This window comes from Notolepis coatsorum, assembly GCF_963971535.1.
Source record: "Notolepis coatsorum genome assembly, chromosome: 1".
Lineage (NCBI taxonomy): Eukaryota > Metazoa > Chordata > Actinopteri > Aulopiformes > Paralepididae > Notolepis > Notolepis coatsorum.
In genome coordinates, this window is record NC_140165.1 from 293,247,419 (window position 1) to 293,267,067 (window position 19,649).

General features: G+C 46.4%; 1 protein-coding gene across 1 annotated transcript in view; it reads right to left on the reverse strand.

The window, feature by feature from the left end:
* Positions 1 to 2,450: 2,450 nt before the first annotated feature.
* nek3 (NIMA related kinase 3) overlaps positions 2,451 to 19,649 on the reverse strand; it is a 29,179-nt gene continuing 11,980 nt past the window's right edge. The window contains exons 11-14 of the mRNA XM_084323937.1: positions 18,156 to 18,302; positions 17,173 to 17,310; positions 3,173 to 3,293; positions 2,451 to 2,910 (exon numbers count right to left, since the gene is read on the reverse strand). Of these exons, the coding sequence (XP_084180063.1) occupies positions 2,844 to 2,910; positions 3,173 to 3,293; positions 17,173 to 17,310; positions 18,156 to 18,302 (473 nt within the window). The 3' untranslated portion in view covers positions 2,451 to 2,843. The remainder of the gene's footprint in view (positions 2,911 to 3,172; positions 3,294 to 17,172; positions 17,311 to 18,155; positions 18,303 to 19,649) is intronic.

The following is a 19,649-nucleotide window of genomic DNA, read 5'->3' on the forward strand; positions in this document are numbered from 1 at the left end:
CGTGTGTGTGTGTGTGTGTGTGTGTCACAGTGTGTGTGTGCGTGTGTGTGTGTATGTGTGTGTGTGTGTGTGTGTGTGTGTGTGTGTGTGTGTGTATGTGTGTGTGTGTGTTTGTGGGTACGCCAGCGTCGGACAGTGAGAGAGAACGCTGCAGTCAGTAGCAAGAAGGAAGTAGAAATTTAAATCAATCAATTAATCTATCAATCAAACCGCGATTTTTCTTTTGTTCTAGATTGCCTCAAGACCCATCAATTACATCATCCAACATTGTTTAAAGGGCTAACACATTCCCCTTGACAGAATCGCTTCATATTTAGTCGTTTAGTCGCCATTAACATATCCATTTGTAAATATTATTGGCCACCTTCTTGTGATCCGGCGGAGTGATGTGATGTGGGTCGGTTGTGGGCGGGTCCTGGGCCAGCAGCGTGGATTGTTGCCAATAAAGACGTGTAAAATGACTGTTTCAGCCAATCAGAATCGAGAAATTTGCATGCCGTTGTATAATATCTGTTATCGGCCATAACAGAAATGTTAATATCAGTATCTGCCAACATTTTCATATCGGTGCATCCCTATGTGTCCATCCCTAAAGTCCATCTGCAATCCAGTTTGCAAATATCTAAAAAGGAATACAAACGCTCAATACGCCTAACATCAAGACATCCTCCTATAGCCCAGTTACAAGCCCCAACACATCTAACCCCCATTAGATCATGCAAATATGCAGACCTCTCATGTTAATAACTGGTTAAATGACTGTGCCATAAAGTCAGTTTACTCATGAATTTAATTTCAAACCTTTATTGAAACTCGAAAGGCAACAGAGGTTTCCCTTATTTACAGTCACGTTGAGTGTACATACAGAGTTGAGCATAAAAAGGCATATAAAATCATAACAATAAGACAAGTAAGGATAACAATCGATTAAAATGTTTACAACTTGATTGATAATGGTTGGAGATCAAGGTTTTAAACTTTGCAACAGAGGGGAGAATCTCAAGCTTTAAGGACTGTTGGAGTTCATTCCATGAGCTATATAAATGAAACCACTGATCCACACATGCTTTGATAAAAAATTACCCTGTTGAGAGAGACCCTCATATCTATAAGGAACAGTAAGACACAATGCTCAAACACTGAGCTATTATATATCCCTTTATCTTTAACTCTACTAAAAAAGAGCTTGCATTGAAGCGTAAGAGTCATATCACTAATTAAAGTAACAGGGCTAGTGTATGAGCCATGGAGGGGGGGGGGGGGTTCCAGTGTGTCTTTAAGATAAGGACCAAGCGGCCCATGCTTCCTCAATAACACAAGTATGGGGAGTTATCAGGAAGAACAAGAAGAATCCTCCTGTCACCCAGAGGGCAAACCGCTGGAGGAGCGCAGCCGGCACGACAGCCCGTTCGCGGGGCTTAGCCGTTGGTGAATCAGCACCATCATGGCTTTGTTGATTAAAGCCTCTGTAATATCTATTTCCTGCTGAAGCCATAATGGCATATGGGCGAGGCCCGTGGAACCGCCTGGCTGATTTCATAGTCAGCTCGCCATGTGGTAAGCCATTGTCTCTGCCCCGCTAGACTCCTCCGAAATGTGACCTTTAATTTGAGCGTTTATATTGGCTTTTCAGTTGTTTAAATTCATCGCCAAAACCTCCACAACCGAGCAGTCAAGAAAGGTTCAGGAATAAGTACAGTGACGAGGCTTCCGTGTTTGTCTGCTAAATGAAAGGCTCAATTATAGGCTGCGGCCTCTCTTTCCCAGCGGAGCAGACGGAGGCCTCGGCATCAGCAACCTCAACTCCACCTAGTGGCGTGTCATGAACTCTAAAGCAAACATCCTCTCTCAGGAAGAGACCCAACACCACCAAACACTGTCGCTGTGGGGGCCTTACGTCTGGAGCGGTGTTTAGGCTACGTTTCATCTAGAGATCAACAGAATGATCCGGATGTATTGTTTGATATGGGAATACCGACAACGTAACAAAAGTGACCTGTTTAGTCTACCGCTCGTCTGATATTGTGGGGGAAATGAAGGTGGAATATCTGGAGTGGGTTCAGATGGGCGCGACCCCGGGGGGAGACCCAGCTGCTCTGGTTGATATCCTGCTCCCAGCAACAGAGGCTCCCAGACATCTCAATGTGCCGGGGGACGTCACTATGGTAACCTGAACAGCAGATGTTCAACAGAATGAAGAGGGAAGCGGGGAGCATGGAGCCGACACGACTCCTGCTTTGAAAGCAACGGTCATTCAGTCATGGCTGTCGACGGGGGAGGGGGGGGGGGGGGGGGGGGGGGCCGGGCAGGGGCAGAGGCGTCTTGTAATGTAATGTGCAGATGTGCGGGTTATATAACATCAAGTCATACAATGTACACAATCGACTCATTAATCAGGGTTTATTATTTTTTTTTATTTTTTTTACACAAAACGAACATCAGTGCAGGGATCAAAATGTACAGTAAAAATGTATAAATTTTATAAATAACCAGCTTATTTCAAAACCTTCAAATCCCATCAATGGTATGTCCCCTTGTAATATACAATACGAACATGGTCATCGTCATTATAAACGCCAGTGAAAAAATTATCTGGACATGTAAACAATTAGCATTTGTAGTAGCTACTATGCACTCAACACTGCAGCACCAAATACTGTTTGATGAACATTGTTACTCAGCTGAAAGAGTTGTACCCTTCCTGCTGACTTGTCGTACAGAACTTGTAAGTCGCTTTGGATAAAAGCGTCAGCTAAAAGACTAAATGTAAATGTAAATGTACGGTGTGTAAAACAATAACGTTGAAGAGCCTGCGATCAGAGAAGTTCCTGGGGAGCCAGGGGTCAGTGCTCCAAAGACATCTTCTCCAGTCCATCTATCCAGTCACAAGAAGAATCGTCTTCAAAGTCCCTGGGAAGAAGGAAGACGTTCCGTTAGCATGTTGTCATATATTTATGGGCATTCTTATCCAAATATGTTATACATACACTATATGGACAACGTAAATGGATCTTGTATTATTTTAAATACAGGAGGGGGGGGGGGGGGGGGGGGTGTATTGATATAAATATAGATATCTCTGTATTATAAATGTTTGACCCAAACGAGTTGTGCATCAAATGGGTACCAAGACCCCCGGCTGTTTAGTTGAGTGTCGGTCAGATGGCCTTACGTGTCCTCGTCGTCAGAACGTGGCTCCAGCCTATTCTCGTCCACTGTCACTTCCTCCTCTGGGCCGTCCGTGTCATCACCCCCCCACGCCTGGGAGAGGGGCCCCACCAAGGGGTTTCCACCTGAAGAGGTACAACACAACATATCAAGGTGGGGGTCCTCGAGGGGGTTCCCAGCTAAATAGTTGAATTTCGCTAGTCTTCACTAGTAGTTAGCACAGTGAGAGAATGTAAAATAATTACTATTCTGATCATAGGTTTAGACAGTTATGGAATTCTGGACTAAATCACATCTAACAACAATTATCTTCTCAGATTGGGGTCCCTGAGAGAAGAGCGTATTACATGTCAATGCGGGGGTCCCTTGACCAGAACAACTTTGAGAATCAAATGCACCAATGTAGTATTTTCAAGGGGATAATAAATGACCAACTTCTTGTCACATTTTCTACATCCAGTGAAGCTTAGCATGCATCACATCGTTCAACTACACTGGCTCCCTGTGCACTACCAGATCGAATACAAAAACCTTCTACTCACCTTCAAACCCCTCCATAATCTAGCCCCCATCTACATCACTGACCTCCTCCAGGAATACACTCCCTCCCGCACCCTCCGCTCATCCTCTACTGGACTTCTATCCATCCCCAGCTCACACCTCCGCACCATGGGTGCCCGAGCTTTCAGCTACTCTGCAGACTCTGGAACTCCCTGCCCTCACATGTCCGACAGTCTGACTCCCTATCAACATTTAAATCCCAACTAAAAACCCATCTGTTTGAACTTGCATATTGTGGCAATTCCAGGTGTAGGGGTGGCAGAATAAACAACACACAGACAGGTTGCAGTTCCCAAAATCATGCTCTTTATTTTCTATTCAAATAATAACGGTTTGCTGGCGGTAATCTGTCGGCCGGGCGGCGTCTCCGCTCTGTGGCCTTTTGCCTTGCGCTGCTACGGGGGACTGAGAGGAGGCTCCTCGGCTCCATTAAGTGCCCCCTCCCCAACAGGCGCACCGCGCCGTGATTCGCTAATCACGTAATCACTCTGATGGGTCTTTAGTGACAGGTGCGTCCGGAAGCGGACGCCCAAACATGGGCAGCGCCCAGCCATTGGGTCGCCACATAGCGCCCATCAATCACCAAGCCCAGGGGTGGCTTGGGGTTGCCACAGTACCCCCCCTCCAGCTCCGACCGTCGGGGAAGAGCGTCCGACGCCCAACAGGCATCCTTCCTGGAGAGGGCGTGCGCCACCCCTGACCTGTGAATGACAGAAAAGTTAAATGATTGCAACTCCAGAAACCATCGAGTCACCCTGGCATTGGTCCCCTTTGTCTTGGCCATCCAGACGAGGGGGGCGTGATCCGTCACCAGCGTGAAGCGCCTCCCCAGCAGATAATAACGGAGCGTCTCCAGTGCCCACTTAATTGCCAGACCTTCGCGCTCCACCGCAGAATAGTTGCGCTCGTGTGGCAGCAGCTTCCTGCTCACATATAAAATTGGATGTTCCTCACCCTCCAGTTGCTGGGAGAGGACCGCTCCCAGTCCCACCTCTGATGCATCTGTCTGTACCGTCATCTCCTTGTCGAAGTTCGGGGAGATCAGCACCGGTCCCGAACAGAGGGCAGTCTTGAGGTCCTCGAACGCCGCCTCCGCCTCCGGTGTCCACTTCACCGTGAACGGCCGCCGCGCCTGGGTCAGATCTGTGAGGGGAGCAGCGCGAGCAGCAAAGTTAGGGATAAACCTCCTATAATAGCTCGCTAGCCCATTAAATGTCCTGACCTGCTTCTTGGTTAAAGGGCGAGGCCACTCCCTTATCGCATCAATTTTCCTCTTCTGCGGTTTTACATTGCCCCGGCCTATTGTGAACCCCAGGTACTCTGCCTCTTCTAGTCCCAGCCTGCATTTCTTTGGGTTGGCGGTGAGACCCGCCTCCCGGAGGGCACCCAACACCGCTCTCACCTTTTGGAGGTGGGTGTCCCAATCGCGTGTAACTGTTCCGCAACAGTAAGTGACTTCCGGGGTAGGCCTGATTGGCCCCGACAGGCACGTGACGCGCAACTTTCTCTGCCGCGCGGCAGAGCTTGCGGAATGATGTAACCGTCCAAATCCGCTATGACTTTCATTCAGCGCTTTAGCTCACCTCGCAGAGCAGCGGTCCTGCGATCCTGCGGTACGTTGTTGACGAGTTCGAATCCCATCGAATTTATTTTTTTTAACGTGATTTTTTTTTTAACGTGTATTCTTTCGCCGGTTAAGGTTAGGCATGGTTAAGGTTAAGGTTAGGCATTGTTTCGGAGTTGGTTAAGGTTAGAACGGTTAAGTTTAGGCGCTGTTAAGGAGCTGGTTAAGGTTAGAGTTTGTGTTAGAGAATGGCAATATTCTTTCTATGGTTAAGGTTAGGCATGGTTAAGGTTAAGGTTAGGCATTGTTTCGGAGTTGGTTAAGGTTAGAACGGTTAAGTTTAGGCGCTGTTAAGGAGCTGGTTAAGGTTAGAGTTTGTGTTAGAGAATGGCAATAGACAGCCTATTTCCGCGCGACAGCTCTCAGCAGCCTCGTTGCGCGTCCTGAGTTTGCCGCGTCACGTGCCTGTCGGGGCCAATCAGGCCTACCCGGAAGTCACTTACTGTTGCGGAACCGGTACACGCGTCCCAATCTGATGAGTGAATGATAATGTCATCGAGATATGCGGCTGCATACTCCCGATGGGGCCGTAGTACTCTGTCCATCAGCCTCTGAAAGGTAGATGGCGCCCCATGCAGGCCAAACGGGAGAACTTTATAATGAAACAGCCCGTCTGGGGTGGAGAAAGCCGTCTTCTCCCTCGAGGCGGGGGCCAGAGGGACTTGCCAATAACCCTTCGTTAGATCTAGTGTCGTGATAAACCTGGCCAGGCCCAGTCTATCAATGAGCTCATCCACTCTAGGCATGGGATAGGCGTCAAACTTTGAAATGTCATTAAGCTTCCTGAAATCATTGCAGAACCTGGTTGTTGAGTCGGGTTTCGGCACTAAAACAATAGGACTGGACCACCCGCTATGAGACTCCTCAATCACTCCCATCTCCAGCATGACCCGCACTTCGCTTCTGACGGCCTCTCTTTTTGCCTCTGGGATACGATAGGGCTTCAGCTTTACCTTGTCTCCCGGGCTGGTAATGATGTGGTGCTGGGCCAATGTGGTGCGGCCCGGCGTGGCCGAAAACACGTCCCGGTTCTGTTGGACCAGCTCCCGAAGCTCCTGCCGTTGGGTCGGGGACAACTGTTCCCCGATGGGAACATCGGCCGCCTCTGCCACCTGCTGCGCAAAAGGGGAGAGAGGGGGGGGCGAGAGCAACACATCCCGGGCATGCCATTTCTTCAACAGGTTAACATGGTATAACTGTCGATGCTTCCTACGGTCGGGCTGGTGGACCTTGTAGTTGACGGGACCCACTTTCTCGATTATGTCGTAGGGTCCCTGCCATTTGGCTAGGAATTTGCACTCTGCTGTCGGTACCAGTACTAGGACCCGGTCCCCCACATTAAACTCCCGTGGCTGTGCGCCCCGGTCATAAATGCGCTTCTGTGCGTCTTGGGCCTGTTGCATATGTTCTCTCACCACTGGCCAGAGCGCCTTCATCCTGTCTCTCATTACCTGCACATGCTCTATGAGAGACCGGTGGGGCGACGGCTGTTCCTCCCAAATCTCCTTTGCGATGTCCAGGAGACCCCGCGGCTTGCGGGCGTAGAGCAGCTCAAATGGCGAGAAGCCAGTGGAAGCCTGTGGGACCTCACGCACAGAGAACATCAGAAAGGGCAACAACTGATCCCAATTCTTCCCATCCTTCTCCATCACCTTCCTTAGCATGCTTTTCAGGGTCTTGTTGAAGCGCTCGCACAGCCCATCCGTCTGTGGATGGTATATGGAGGTTCGCAGCTGTTCCACTTTCATTAGTTTGCACATTTCTTTCATGACCCGCGACATAAAGCACGAGCCCTGATCAGTGAGAATAGAGTCGGCAATTCCCACCCGACTAAACAAATGAAAGAGCTCCCGTGCCACAATTTTGGCCGTCACCGTGCGTAACGGGATGGCTTCGGGGTAACGGGTAGCATAATCTATGATTACCAGTATATACTGGTGGCCTCGGGACGATTTGACTAGAGGGCCCACCACGTCGAGGGCAATTCTTGAGAATGGGGTCTCAATGATGGGCAGCGGGATCAGAGGATTTTTATATTGTACCTTTGGTGCTGCGCGTTGACACTCTGGGCAGCTCCTGCAGTAGTCCTCTACCGCTCTCTTCATGCCCGGCCAATGGAAACGCGCCCTTATGCGCTCCATGGTTTTGTCCACGCCCAGGTGTGCTCCGAGGATATGTGAATGCGCTAGCTGGAGTACAGTGGGAATAAAGAATTTCGGCACCAGCAATAGATCTCTAACCTCATCATTCTTTTTCACGACTTGGTACAGCAATTGTCTTTTTATTGCAAAGTGAGGATATGACAGGTTACTCACCCCCTCCACTGGATTTCCATCTATGGTTTTGATATTCGCCCGGGCCTGCGTTAGGTTTGGGTCTTCCAGCTGGGCCGTTCCGAACTGACCCGCCAGGTCCCTCCCCACCTCGTCCGCCTGGGGGAACTCCGCAAATGGGTCCTCGTCACTGCTATCCGTCTCGGGGCCCGCTTGGGGCGCCGGCGCGTCGTCACCCACACCTGATGCCGTCTCAGTCTCACTCCCCGTTACGTTCAGAGCACACACCTTCGGCTGACGTAACCCTTTCCTCTTCCTCGGTTTACCCGTAGAGGGTGGGGTGCGCGGGGAGATGACGGCTGAGCACAGCTGGCGATACAGGGGGCAGTCTCGACCAATCAGCAGCGCTACCGGCAGGTTAGGTATGATGCCGGCTGTCATCGAGCAGACCCCCTTGGTGGTTGTCAGGGTGATCTGCGCTGTAGGATACAACTTTGTGTCCCCGTGCACACAGGACACTGACACTTGCGGAGCCTCTGCGTCGCAGTGTGCCAAATGGGGCTGAACCAGCGTTATGACACTACCCGAGTCCAGGAGCGCTACGGCATCTTTGTCGTTGACGCGCACGGGTAAAAGTGTCGCCGATGTTTCCTTATGGGCCCAACAGGCTGCGCCATAATTGCACGTCTTTCCGCGGGGGTCTGAAGCTGCCGCCGATGGCATGGACACATCCCGGCCTGGGCAGTTCCACGAGAGATGCCCGGGCTCGCCGCAGTCATAGCAGCGTCTTTGGTCCTGGTCGAACAGCGGTCTTCTTCGGGGTAGTTCGGGATCACCTGCGTTCCCTACCCGGCCCCTTGGGCTGGGCTCGTCGGGACCCCTCCTTGTTCTCGGCCGCTCTGGCTTTTCCCCTCGCCCCCCTTTGAGTAACTCCCGCGTTACCTGGTGGGCCTCCACAATATTCACCAGCTGCTCCACGGAGCGGGGGTCCGCTTGACTCGCCTGCTTCTTCGTGTCATAGGGGAGGGCTCTGACAAAGCGGTCCATAACAATCCGTTCCAAGACCGTGGGCCCTCCGGGGTCAGTCATTAGCCAGGCTCGGCTTATGCGGACCAGGTCGTGCATCTGGGAGCGCGGGGAGGCCTGTGCGTCATACACCCAGTCATGGAACCGCTGCGCACGGGACTGCAGACTATGGCCGTAACGGGACAAAATTTCCTGCTTTAGCCGAGTGTAGTTCTCGGCTTGCTCCGGTGGCAGGTCCTGGTAGGCCTTTTGCGCATTACCCGACAGGAAGGGGGCCAGCAGTCCCCCCCAGTCGTCTTCTGGCCAGCCCTCCCGGCCGGCGGTGCGCTCAAACGCTAGGAGATAGGCTTCTATATCCTCCTGCTCCGTCAGCTTGGGGATGAAGCGCCCGGGGTTAGGCCGCGTCCCGGCGGCCCCTTCCTCCCGCCGGTGAGAGGCCATCCGCTGGAGCTCCGCGTGGATCATCCCTGTCTGTTTCCTCTGTTCTTGCAGGGCCTCTTCGTGCCGGGTCTGTTGTTCCATGCTCGCCTGTACGAGCTGCTGCACCAGCGCGTCCATGCTTTTTTTTCGTTATTAAATATATATATATATATATATATATATTTTTTTTTTTTTATTCTACTTCGATAAAGTCTATTGTTGTTTATTCCGCACCCCTGATTGCCAGTAGACTATGCCCGCATTCTCCACCACTGTGGCAATTCCAGGTGTAGGGGTGGCAGAATAAACAACACACAGACAGGTTGCAGTTCCCAAAATCATGCTCTTTATTTTCTATTCAAATAATAACGGTTTGCTGGCGGTAATCTGTCGGCCGGGCGGCGTCTCCGCTCTGTGGCCTTTTGCCTTGCGCTGCTACGGGGGACTGAGAGGAGGCTCCTCGGCTCCATTAAGTCCCCCCTCCCCAACAGGCGCACCGCGCCGTGATTCGCTAATCACGTAATCACTCTGATGGGTCTTTAGTGACAGGTGCGTCCGGAAGCGGACGCCCAAACATGGGCAGCGCCCAGCCATTGGGTCGCCACATAGCGCCCATCAATCACCAAGCCCAGGGGTGGCTTGGGGTTGCCACAATATTCACTGTAACCTGTGTGTTGCGGTGTTCTATACCCCTTGTTTTTGTTTTTTTGTTGTTTTTTTTTTATTCTTCACTGTTCACTTTATTCACTTTGAGCGCCAGGGGTCGCTATGGGCGTTGGGCCGTTGTGTGCCAGCGCTCTGTTCAATGGGAATAAGTTCCGGTGTTTGCAGTGCTAAACCTATATTAAATATTATAGCTATGGATCTAATAACAACGTCGATTGTCAGTGAGTTTCTTCCGGTCAACATGCAAAAAAACATAGTTTTTTCATCCATACATTTCTGTTTTATACCGTGGTGAATATGAGTATAGTTTTAGAGTGATCCTGTGTAATCCCAGGAAACTCCGGCAAACAGCGTTTCAGTGCATTTCATTATAAATCGTGCCATTTCTCGCCTGATTATTGAATCAATCTGAAATCAACACTAGATTATCTGTATTATGTTTCATAATGCATGCACGAAAGGGTGGGGGGGGGGGTCTCTATGCTTCGAGCGCCACCAACGGCATACATTACACAGTACATTACAGACACACGCTGCGATCGCGGGGGGAAAATCATCGGATCAACGCAAGATTGATAATATTATAGTCCTTACCTCGTCTATGATGTACTGCAAAAAGAAGAATCCAATTATCTGATTGCGTCGTGTGTCCAACGTTCATCCACCAAAACACATGAACCGGCGGTGCTCGAGTGTCCCTAGTCCGTGTGTTATAACGTTACTCATGCCCGAGAAGGAAAACCTGGACCGGACTTCTTAGATCAGCGTACAGCCCAAGCCAGAGGCTTTCCAATGATGTGCAATACCGGCCGCAAGGCGTTAGGCGGCAGTATTGGCCGTTTGCGATCTCAGAACCATTCCCAATGATAACATCAGGCTGGATGGATGAATTATGAATGGATATAGCGAATAAAAGAAATAACGATTAAAACCCGACTTTTCTCGGGTTTGGCGCTCAAGCGATGGCGAGTTAACCCAACTTATCTCGGGCCTGGCGCCGAATGTGTTATACTTCCTGTTTTTTGTTTTGTTTTTAACTTTGACTTGCAAAGACCAGTATTCTTAACTTTAACTGTCTTGCTTTGTTTTTATGATCTGTAAGGTGACCTTGGGTGTCTTGAAAGCGCCCCCAAATAAAATGTATTATTAAATTTTTACTGTTTTTGTGGTCCCACACAAAAACATGGACACACCCTGGACTTGATCTTATCCTGTGGTTTACCTGTCTCTAACGTTGAAATTTGCGATGCCATTATTTCTGATCACAATCACATTTGAGATTTCCCGTGTCATATTACTATACAAAGTGCACCTTCCCGGCCTTGTCGTGTGATTAAAACCTCTACTGTCGCTCAGTTCTCTGTTGCTTTTAATAATACAATCGAGAGTGTCTCAGAGGTCTCAGACTGTAACACAGATGAGATTAACTCTAGATTTCGCTCCATCTGTCAAAACACGCTTGACACTGTCGCCCCACTCAATGACAGGCGCCCCAAGCCAAAAAGCGAGCCATGGGTGAATGATATAACTTGGGCTGCCCGACAGGAATGTAGGAAAGCTGAACGAAAATGGAGGAAAGATAAGCTGCAAGTTTCTTATGATATTTTAAAGGATAGTTGTTGTAAATATCAGAACATTGCCAAAGCCCAGAAAAATTTGTATTTTGCTGACATTGTTGAAAACTGTCACAAGCTGGAATCTGTTAATAAAATGTTCATTCAATCAATCAATCTGCACGGTGATTGATTGAATGAACATTTTATTAACAGATTGCAGAATGGGTACAATACAGTACGGCTCAATACACACAATTGTTAAGGAGATGCAGACCAGAGAAAGACTTTCGTCTTGTTTACATCAGGGTCCCCCATTTTCAATTCATAATGAATTGTAAGGGTGCAACTTGCTCCGTGCAATCCATTCTTTGTGGATCTAGCCCACAGACTTTTTGAGGTATTCCAGTCAGGTTTTAAAGCCCTCTACAGCACAGAGTCAGCAGAGTGTTAAATTATCTTTTGTTAGCAGCTGACTCTGGGAACTCCATCATCCTTGTTTTATTGGATCTCACAGCTGCTTTTGATACAGTAGACCAGTGGTTCCCAAACTGTGGTGCGCGCACCCCTTTTTTTTTTTTTATTATTGCAAAACAAAATTATTAAAAGTCAGTACTCAACACACAATGCATAATGAAACTAACAATTAAGGTGGCTAAAATGACATGCAAGTACAGAAACAGAAAACAAAAAAAAAGATATAATAATATTTTGCCGTATACAGTGTATATCCAACGAAATTACCAATTATACCAATGTCTTATACAGGATATACCCCTAATACCTATTATCTAAAACCCTACACACATATGCTCCAGCTCGAACCCCCCCCTCCCGGACCCCTCCTTGGATAGTACCTCCATTATCCCTCACTCCTAACCAGACACTACCATTATAAGCTAGCTTTTATTCTCTCCACCACTTCTAACCACATTGACATTTTGGATTCGTTGAGACCCAGAATTCTTGCTGTAGATATTTCTTGATAAATCACATCGAGATATGTAAGAAACCAAACCTTCCGGCACATTTTTTCCGGTTGAACGTTTTTTAGCTACTGTGATACCCGATAAAACCAATCTCTTTAGCTGTGGATTTACTGCAAACTCAAAAACATCATTCAATAGTAATACAGAGGGGTGTACTGGTATATTCCAAGATACGAGTTTTGATAATTGATGGGTCACATCTTTCCAGAATGCCTTAACTGGTGGGCAGTCCCAATACATGTGCATAAATGTCCCTTCGTCTCCATTTGTACATTGGGAGCATTTTGAGTCTTGTTTAAGACCCATTCTGTTCAGTCTTATAGGAGTCAAGTATGTCCTGTGAATATAGTTAAGATTGATTTGTTGATGGTCCGGGTTCCTTGATGTAAGACGGACATTTGCCCATGCTCCTTGCCAATCAAAGTCACTTTCCAGGTCTGGTATATCCCTCCTCCAGACAGAGTCTAGTTGGAGGGTTTCATACGAGGACGTTAGTAATTGATAATAAAAACCTGATACAAAACCTCTCGATGTCTCTCTTTCATAGAAGAATTTGTGGTATCTGTGGTGTTCAACTGGTATGTCTAATGGAACACCGTGAGACTTCAAACATAGCCGTAACTGTATGTAAAAAAGCCATGTGGACTCGGTGAGATTAAATTTTGTGCATATTTCTCCATAACTACAAAAACCCTGGTTGTTAAAAACATCCCCTAATGAGTGTATGCCTTGCTCTTCCCATATAGGGAATCTTATAGGACGTTTTTCAATTAAGAGTGCATTGTTATTGAATAAGGGAGTGTGATTGTGCCATTTTTGTGGGTTATGATATTTTTTGTGTGTTTCACGCCATATCCGGATCGCATGGGTAATTATGGGGCCAAATTTCCGCTCACAGTGCTTGATTGGTAGTTTAGTGTGTGCTATGTCCTTCAGTCTATGTGGGGCTACTATGTTTTCTTCCAATTTTCTCCAGGATACTAATGCTTGGGGATCAAACCATGTTGTCAATGGTCTTAATGTGTACGCCTTAAAATATTGGAAAAAATCTGGAACTGCCATGCCACCGTCTGCTTTATTTCTCTGTGCGGTGGATCTTTTTATACGTGGTGGTTTGTTATTCCAAATAAATTTGTATGTGGAGGAGTGTAATCTTTTCCAGTAACCCTCTGGAGGGGGTAACGGTAGCATTGAACTGATGAAGTTGATTCTAGGTAGTACATCCATCTTAACTATTGATACCCTTGCCTGTACTGAGTTTTTAAGTTTTGCCCACCTGTCCAGGTCGTCTTTGATTTTGTTCTGTATTTTTGTGTAATTGTGCTTCACCGTTTGTCTTATGGTGGGAAATATTTCCACACCCAAGCATCTAAAATGTTTTACCATAGGTATCTCACCTGGGAGGGTTGTATCTTTTTTTGCAGGGGTGTTAAGTGGAAGGAAAGCCGACTTCTGCCAATTTATTTTAAATCCTGATAAATCACCAAAGTTCTCAATCAACTTGAGTAGATGAGGCAATGTGGTGTTGGGGCTTTGCATGAACAATATTACGTTGTCCGCATATAAACAAATTTTATGTTGTGTGCCCTTGATTACGATTGGTTCTATGGATTGGGATTGTCTTATATATTGTGCTAAAGGCTCTAATGATAGATCGAATAGTCCGGGACTAAGAGGGCAACCCTGTCTGGCTGAGCGTGATACCGGAAAGATTTTGGAGATGAATGTACCTGTTGTAATCATGGCCGATGGGTCTTTGTATATACTTTAATCATATCAATGAATCCTTTTCCTAACCCCATCCTTTCTAATACTGCCCATAGATACGACCATTCCAGCCTGTCAAAGGCTTTCATAGCATCCAGGGACAGCATCGCCTTAGGTATGGTGTCGTCCTTGTCTGCATCTAGTACGTGCAGTATTCGTCTTATGTTATCAGTGATCAGGCGACCTCTTATGAAGCCAGTTTGGTCCGGATGAACTAAAGACGTCATATGCTTTTGTAATCTGATGGCTAATACCTTAGAGTACAGTTTGACATCGGTTCCGAGGAGGCTTAAGGGTCTGTAACTACCGCACTCGGTGGGGTCTTTGTCTTTTTTGAGAAGGACTGAAATGAGTGCAATATTGTCGTTTTTATGGAAGTTCCCCTCCTTGACTGAGTATAAGATCATATTTAGTAATAAGGGTCCAATTATGTCCCAACAAGAAAGGTACATTTCTGATGGGATACCGTCTCTTCCAGGAGCCTTACCATTTTGCATTTCTGATATGGCCTTCTTGAGTTCCTCTAGTGTGATCGGTGTTTCTAACTGTTTAGCGTCATCCTCTGAAAGTTTAGGGAGAATAATTTGATTAAGATATGTGTCCATTTTGTTTTGATCGAAGGTCGTTTCTGATTTATATAAGTCGGAGTAGAATTCTTTGAATGTATCGTTTAATTATTTTGGGGTCTGTTTCAAGTACTTGTTGTGCTCTAATGGTAGTTATATCTGCAAATTTTGCATTAATTCTTAATCGCATGGCTAATAGGTGACTAGGTTTAGAACCTTGGGAGTACTGCTGTTGTCTTGTGCTGCGTATTTGCATTTCCGATTGTTGTCTGTATATGGCATTGATCTCTGTTTTTAGTACGTTAACTTGATTTTCTAGTCTAGTTGAGTTGTTGTATTTTAAAGAATTAAATAACGTTGAGTAAAGCGTTTCCAGTTCAGACAGTTTTGTGCATTGATTCTTGCGCATTATGGAGGAAAATCTATCAGTGAAATCCTTGATCATACCCTTTACCGACATCCATATTATTCTGGGGTCTTGCACCGAGTTTGCATTCTCCCGTAGGAATACTATGAGAGCTTCTTTGAGTTGTGTAATGAATTCCTTGTTATTAAGCAGCATCGAATTAAAACGCCATCTTGGGGCCCGGGAAGATAGTATACCAAATGTTGCTTTTAGGAGTAAATAACAGTGATCTGATAGTGCATTGGGTATCATTTCCACTTCATATTTATCAAATAGTCTCGGGATGCAAAGACATAATCAATTCTGGATAATGTGTTATGTCTCGCCGATCGACAAGAGTACTTTCGGGTCGTGGGATTAAGTGAACGCCATAAATCATTTACACCTGTAATCTTTGACCAATCCTTTAATGCTTTAGATGAATTTTTTTGTTCGCTGGAAAAGGCGAGGTAAGATTTGTCCATCCTTGGATTCCAAATGGCATTAAAATCCGCACCTATTATAAATGAGTAATCGGGATGGTTTAACATTTCATCGGTTAGTGTAGTGAAGAAACCCTCTTCGTACAAATTTGGGGCATATACCGCTGCCAACGCTATTTTCCTGTTATTGTGTACAGGCGCCCTCTAGGTTGTGCGTGACATGAAAAGGCTAATGGTGGTAAATTTTTTTTTAAATAATAATATATATATATATATTTTTTTACAATAAAATTTTATAAAAATCTTAGTCAAACCTTTAGTATTATGGATATTAAACATGCTGGCAGAGTACATGCATCCATGTTGTCGTGAAAATTTTAATTAAATAAAGAAATTCCCTATCCATAGTCGCCGTGGGAAGAGATAAAAATAAAATCTGTGCACGGAGACCAGCAACAATTTTTTCGAACAGAAACCCTTTGGGGGGTGCGTCAGCTAGGTCGGGAGGTGACAGGGGGTGCACGGCCAAAAAAGTTTGGGAACCGCTGCAGTAGACCACTCCATCCTCATCTCCCACCTAGAGCACCATGTGGGCATCAGAGGTACTGCTCTAGAGTGGTTCAGGTCATATCTGTCAGATAGGAGCTTTTCATTGCGTCAGGGCAATTTCCAGTCATCATCTGCTTCCCTCCCCTGTGGTGTACCTCAAGGTGCTATCCTGGTGCCCCTCCTCCTGGCTCTGTATCTGCTCCCCTTAGGGTCTATTATCAAGAACCATGGCATATTGTTCCATTTTATGCAGACAACCTGCAATTATACCTGCCTTTAAAGTGTGATGACCCCAACACTCGCGCTCTACGTTGGTGTTGGCCAGGCCTTGCTGTTGCGTCTTCAGCTGGTCCAAAACGCTGCTGCTCGGCTGTTGACAGGGACACGCAAACGGGAGCACATCACTCCTGTCCTCGCCTCCCTTCATTGACTGCCTGTGCAGTTTAGGATCAATTTTAAGATCCTGTTGTTTGCATATAAAGCAATACATGGTCTGGCCGCACCCTACCTCACAGAGATCCTGCATCCCTACACCCCGTTACGGTCTCTGAGGTCTGCTGACTAGTCCCTCCTTGTTGTCCCCAAATCCAGGCTAAAGAACAGGGAGCATCGTGCATTTGCGGTTGCAGTCCCCAAACTCTGGAACGAGTTGCCCCCCCACATTAGGCTGGCCCCAACGCTCCCAATGTTTAAGTCCCATCTTAAAACACATTTGTTCTCCCTAGAATTTAAAAATGTTTACAGTCTGCTGCCGTAATTTGTTTGTAGTTATGTGTGCATTGTATTGTGTTTTTTACTATATTATTGATTGATTGTGAAGCACTTTGGTCAACCTTGTTGTTTTTTACGTGCTATATAAATAAAGTTGGATTGGATTGCATTGGATTATTATTATTATTAGGCAGCAATTCACAGCTATAATCATTGGATTATTATTATTATTAGGCAGCAATTCACAGCTATAATTAGTTGGTCTTAACAATAGCGCACAACATCGCACAATGGTTTGAAGTTATTGTATCTCGACATGTCAGGCATGTCAGCGCAGCCCCGACTGTAAGGAAGAGCTCAGTGTTCCCGTGGTTGAATGAAAAGATTAGGAATGACAAAAGACGGCTAATTTCACAATCTAAAATGTTCCCCTCTATCACGTTTCCGGTCTACTGAGGTACCCTGAGAGACCTTCTCTGTGTACGGAGTAGGTTCTGAAGGCGGTGCTGAGCTGGGCCGTCTCCAACAGACTCAGAAGCTTCTCCGGTGGATTCCTGTCCCATCGTCTCCTCCGTCTCCTCTCCTGGCACTCTCCTGAACTGATGTCTTCTGCGGGGATTGGACAACATCGTAAATAGTTATTTGTAAATACAGTTATACACGACCCGAGTAAAACAACAGATTGAAGTACTAATGGATGGGGAATTAGTAACACAAGGTGTATGACCACACAATCATAAGTAATTATACAATAGTACTGAAGTATATGCAGCATGTATGTTTATGGTTTCTCACTGCTTGTGAATTGAGTGCATATTAATATATACTGTATTATGTAACATATATTGTACGATGTATTATTACATATGATTAAGAATATGGTATGTATAGTAATATGTTTGAGAGAAAGGATATTGTAACTTTCTGATTTTAATACCTGGTTTTGTCTGTACATTGTCATGTTTATATGTTATGTGTTTGACCCCAGGAAGAGTACCCGATGTTCTGCATCAGCTAATGGTTCCTAATTAAATCATAAATATATTAGTGTTATTTTTTATTATTACCACAGGTGTTTACCAACCCTGAAATTGTGATAAATGTATATAGATGAAAATCATAAGTAAAGAGGAATGGTCAGACTTCTACAGCGCTTTCTACAACGTGTTCCTTGCATTCCTTACTACCATGCTCGGTTCCACTAAATAATCTTCCTTGCCTATATTACTACCTACTATACTATGTCCTCACTACTATGCACCCAATGCTTTAGCACCCAAGTCTCAACACTGTTTGATGAAAGAGTTCTATCCTTCCTGCTGACCCTTTGTACAGAACTTGTAAGTCTCTTTGGATAAAAGCGTCAGCTAAATGACAAAACGTAAATGTAGCCGACATGTGTTCAGAGTGAATTACTACTATAATGTTGTGCTGGTATCATTGGCGGAGCCTGCCTGTGAGCGTTGGGCCGACGGACGCCATGCTGCCAGAGGAGAGGAGACTGGCGTTGCCCCACACCCGTAGCACCGTATCGGACGGGTCAGCGGCCCACTGTTTACGAGGACCAGCCTCCCTGCTCTCGCCGCAGGCCTCCGGTAACGCTGTGCCTCGGAGGAGAGGGATGGGTGTTATTTCCACACAAAAGGTTAAAAGGAACACATCAGCATTATGGGCTCACTGTCTTCTCCAGAGTCGGATAAGAAGATAGATACCAATTTCCTCTCTGTGCGTTTAGTAGAAAGCTATCCGACTGTAAGCTAGCCTAGCGTAGCACAAATTAATGGAAGTGGATACAGATCAGCTAGCCTAGCTACTAGCTAGCTAGTAGGAGGAGAGGGATGGGCGTAATTTCCACATGAAAGGTTAAAAGGAACACGCCAGCATACGGATCAGCTAGCCTAGCTGTTAGCTAGGCTAACTGATCCATATCTGCTTCCATTCTTCCTATCTTCTTGTCTTGACTCTGGAGAACACGGTATGCGCATTTTCCATAATGTTGGCATGTTCCTTTAATGAGTACCTCAGATGAAGAACCGTATAAATCCGTTTTAGGTTTTAAGAGGAACAATGTTTTCAAACTTTATTATCTAAAGACTGTAAGTTATAATATTGCGTTCATTCATGGTTAAAGATAGCAGAGGTTGGGCGGCTACGTGGCGTAGTGGGCAAGGCGCTCGCCACGAATGACAGAGACGCTGGGCTTGCCTGTTCGAGCCCAGCGCTCCACATTGCTTTCAGTTTAGCTGGCCATCCATACTAATACACATTGGCCGTATTAGGGGGTGGGAAACTGATGGGTGGGGATCAGGCGTTGTGGACAGCGACTCCTACAGGTCGGTTGGTGCGCCTGCGCAGTAGAATCAGGAAGTGTCGGGGGCAGCGTGAGCCTCCCACGCGTTACTCCTCGCCACTGAGAGATCGAGCTGCGCAGGTGAAAAGATGCGACTGCTGTTACCTCAAGTACCGGAGGGGACTTGTGCTATGTATGACTTAGTCCACATTGCAGCCGGCTTGTGGGAGGCAAGAAACAGCGTTCGTGACAGGGGAGGGTTGAATTGGATGATTCGAAATTGGGATGGGAGAAAATATAGAAAATGGGAGAAAAAGTGGATAAAAAAAAAAAAAAGAGATAGCAGAGGTTGAGGACCTTGTGATATATCACACAATCACCTCTCAAATTAAGGAAAATGTGATGACATTGCCCGACTCAGATTGTTATTCGCCACCATAGTTTTCATGTTTTGAAACACTATATGGAAGTGAATTAGTCATCCGCTCACTGAAACGTGCTCATGGGGATCTATAGTAAGAAAATAAAGATGGTGAATAAGGGCTTTTTATGAGGAGTGCCTGTTTGTTGGACAGTGCTAATGATTTGTATCTGGAGAGGATGAACTTTTGGAAACGACGGATTCATCACCGTCTTGTTTCTGCAAACGTGATTACGT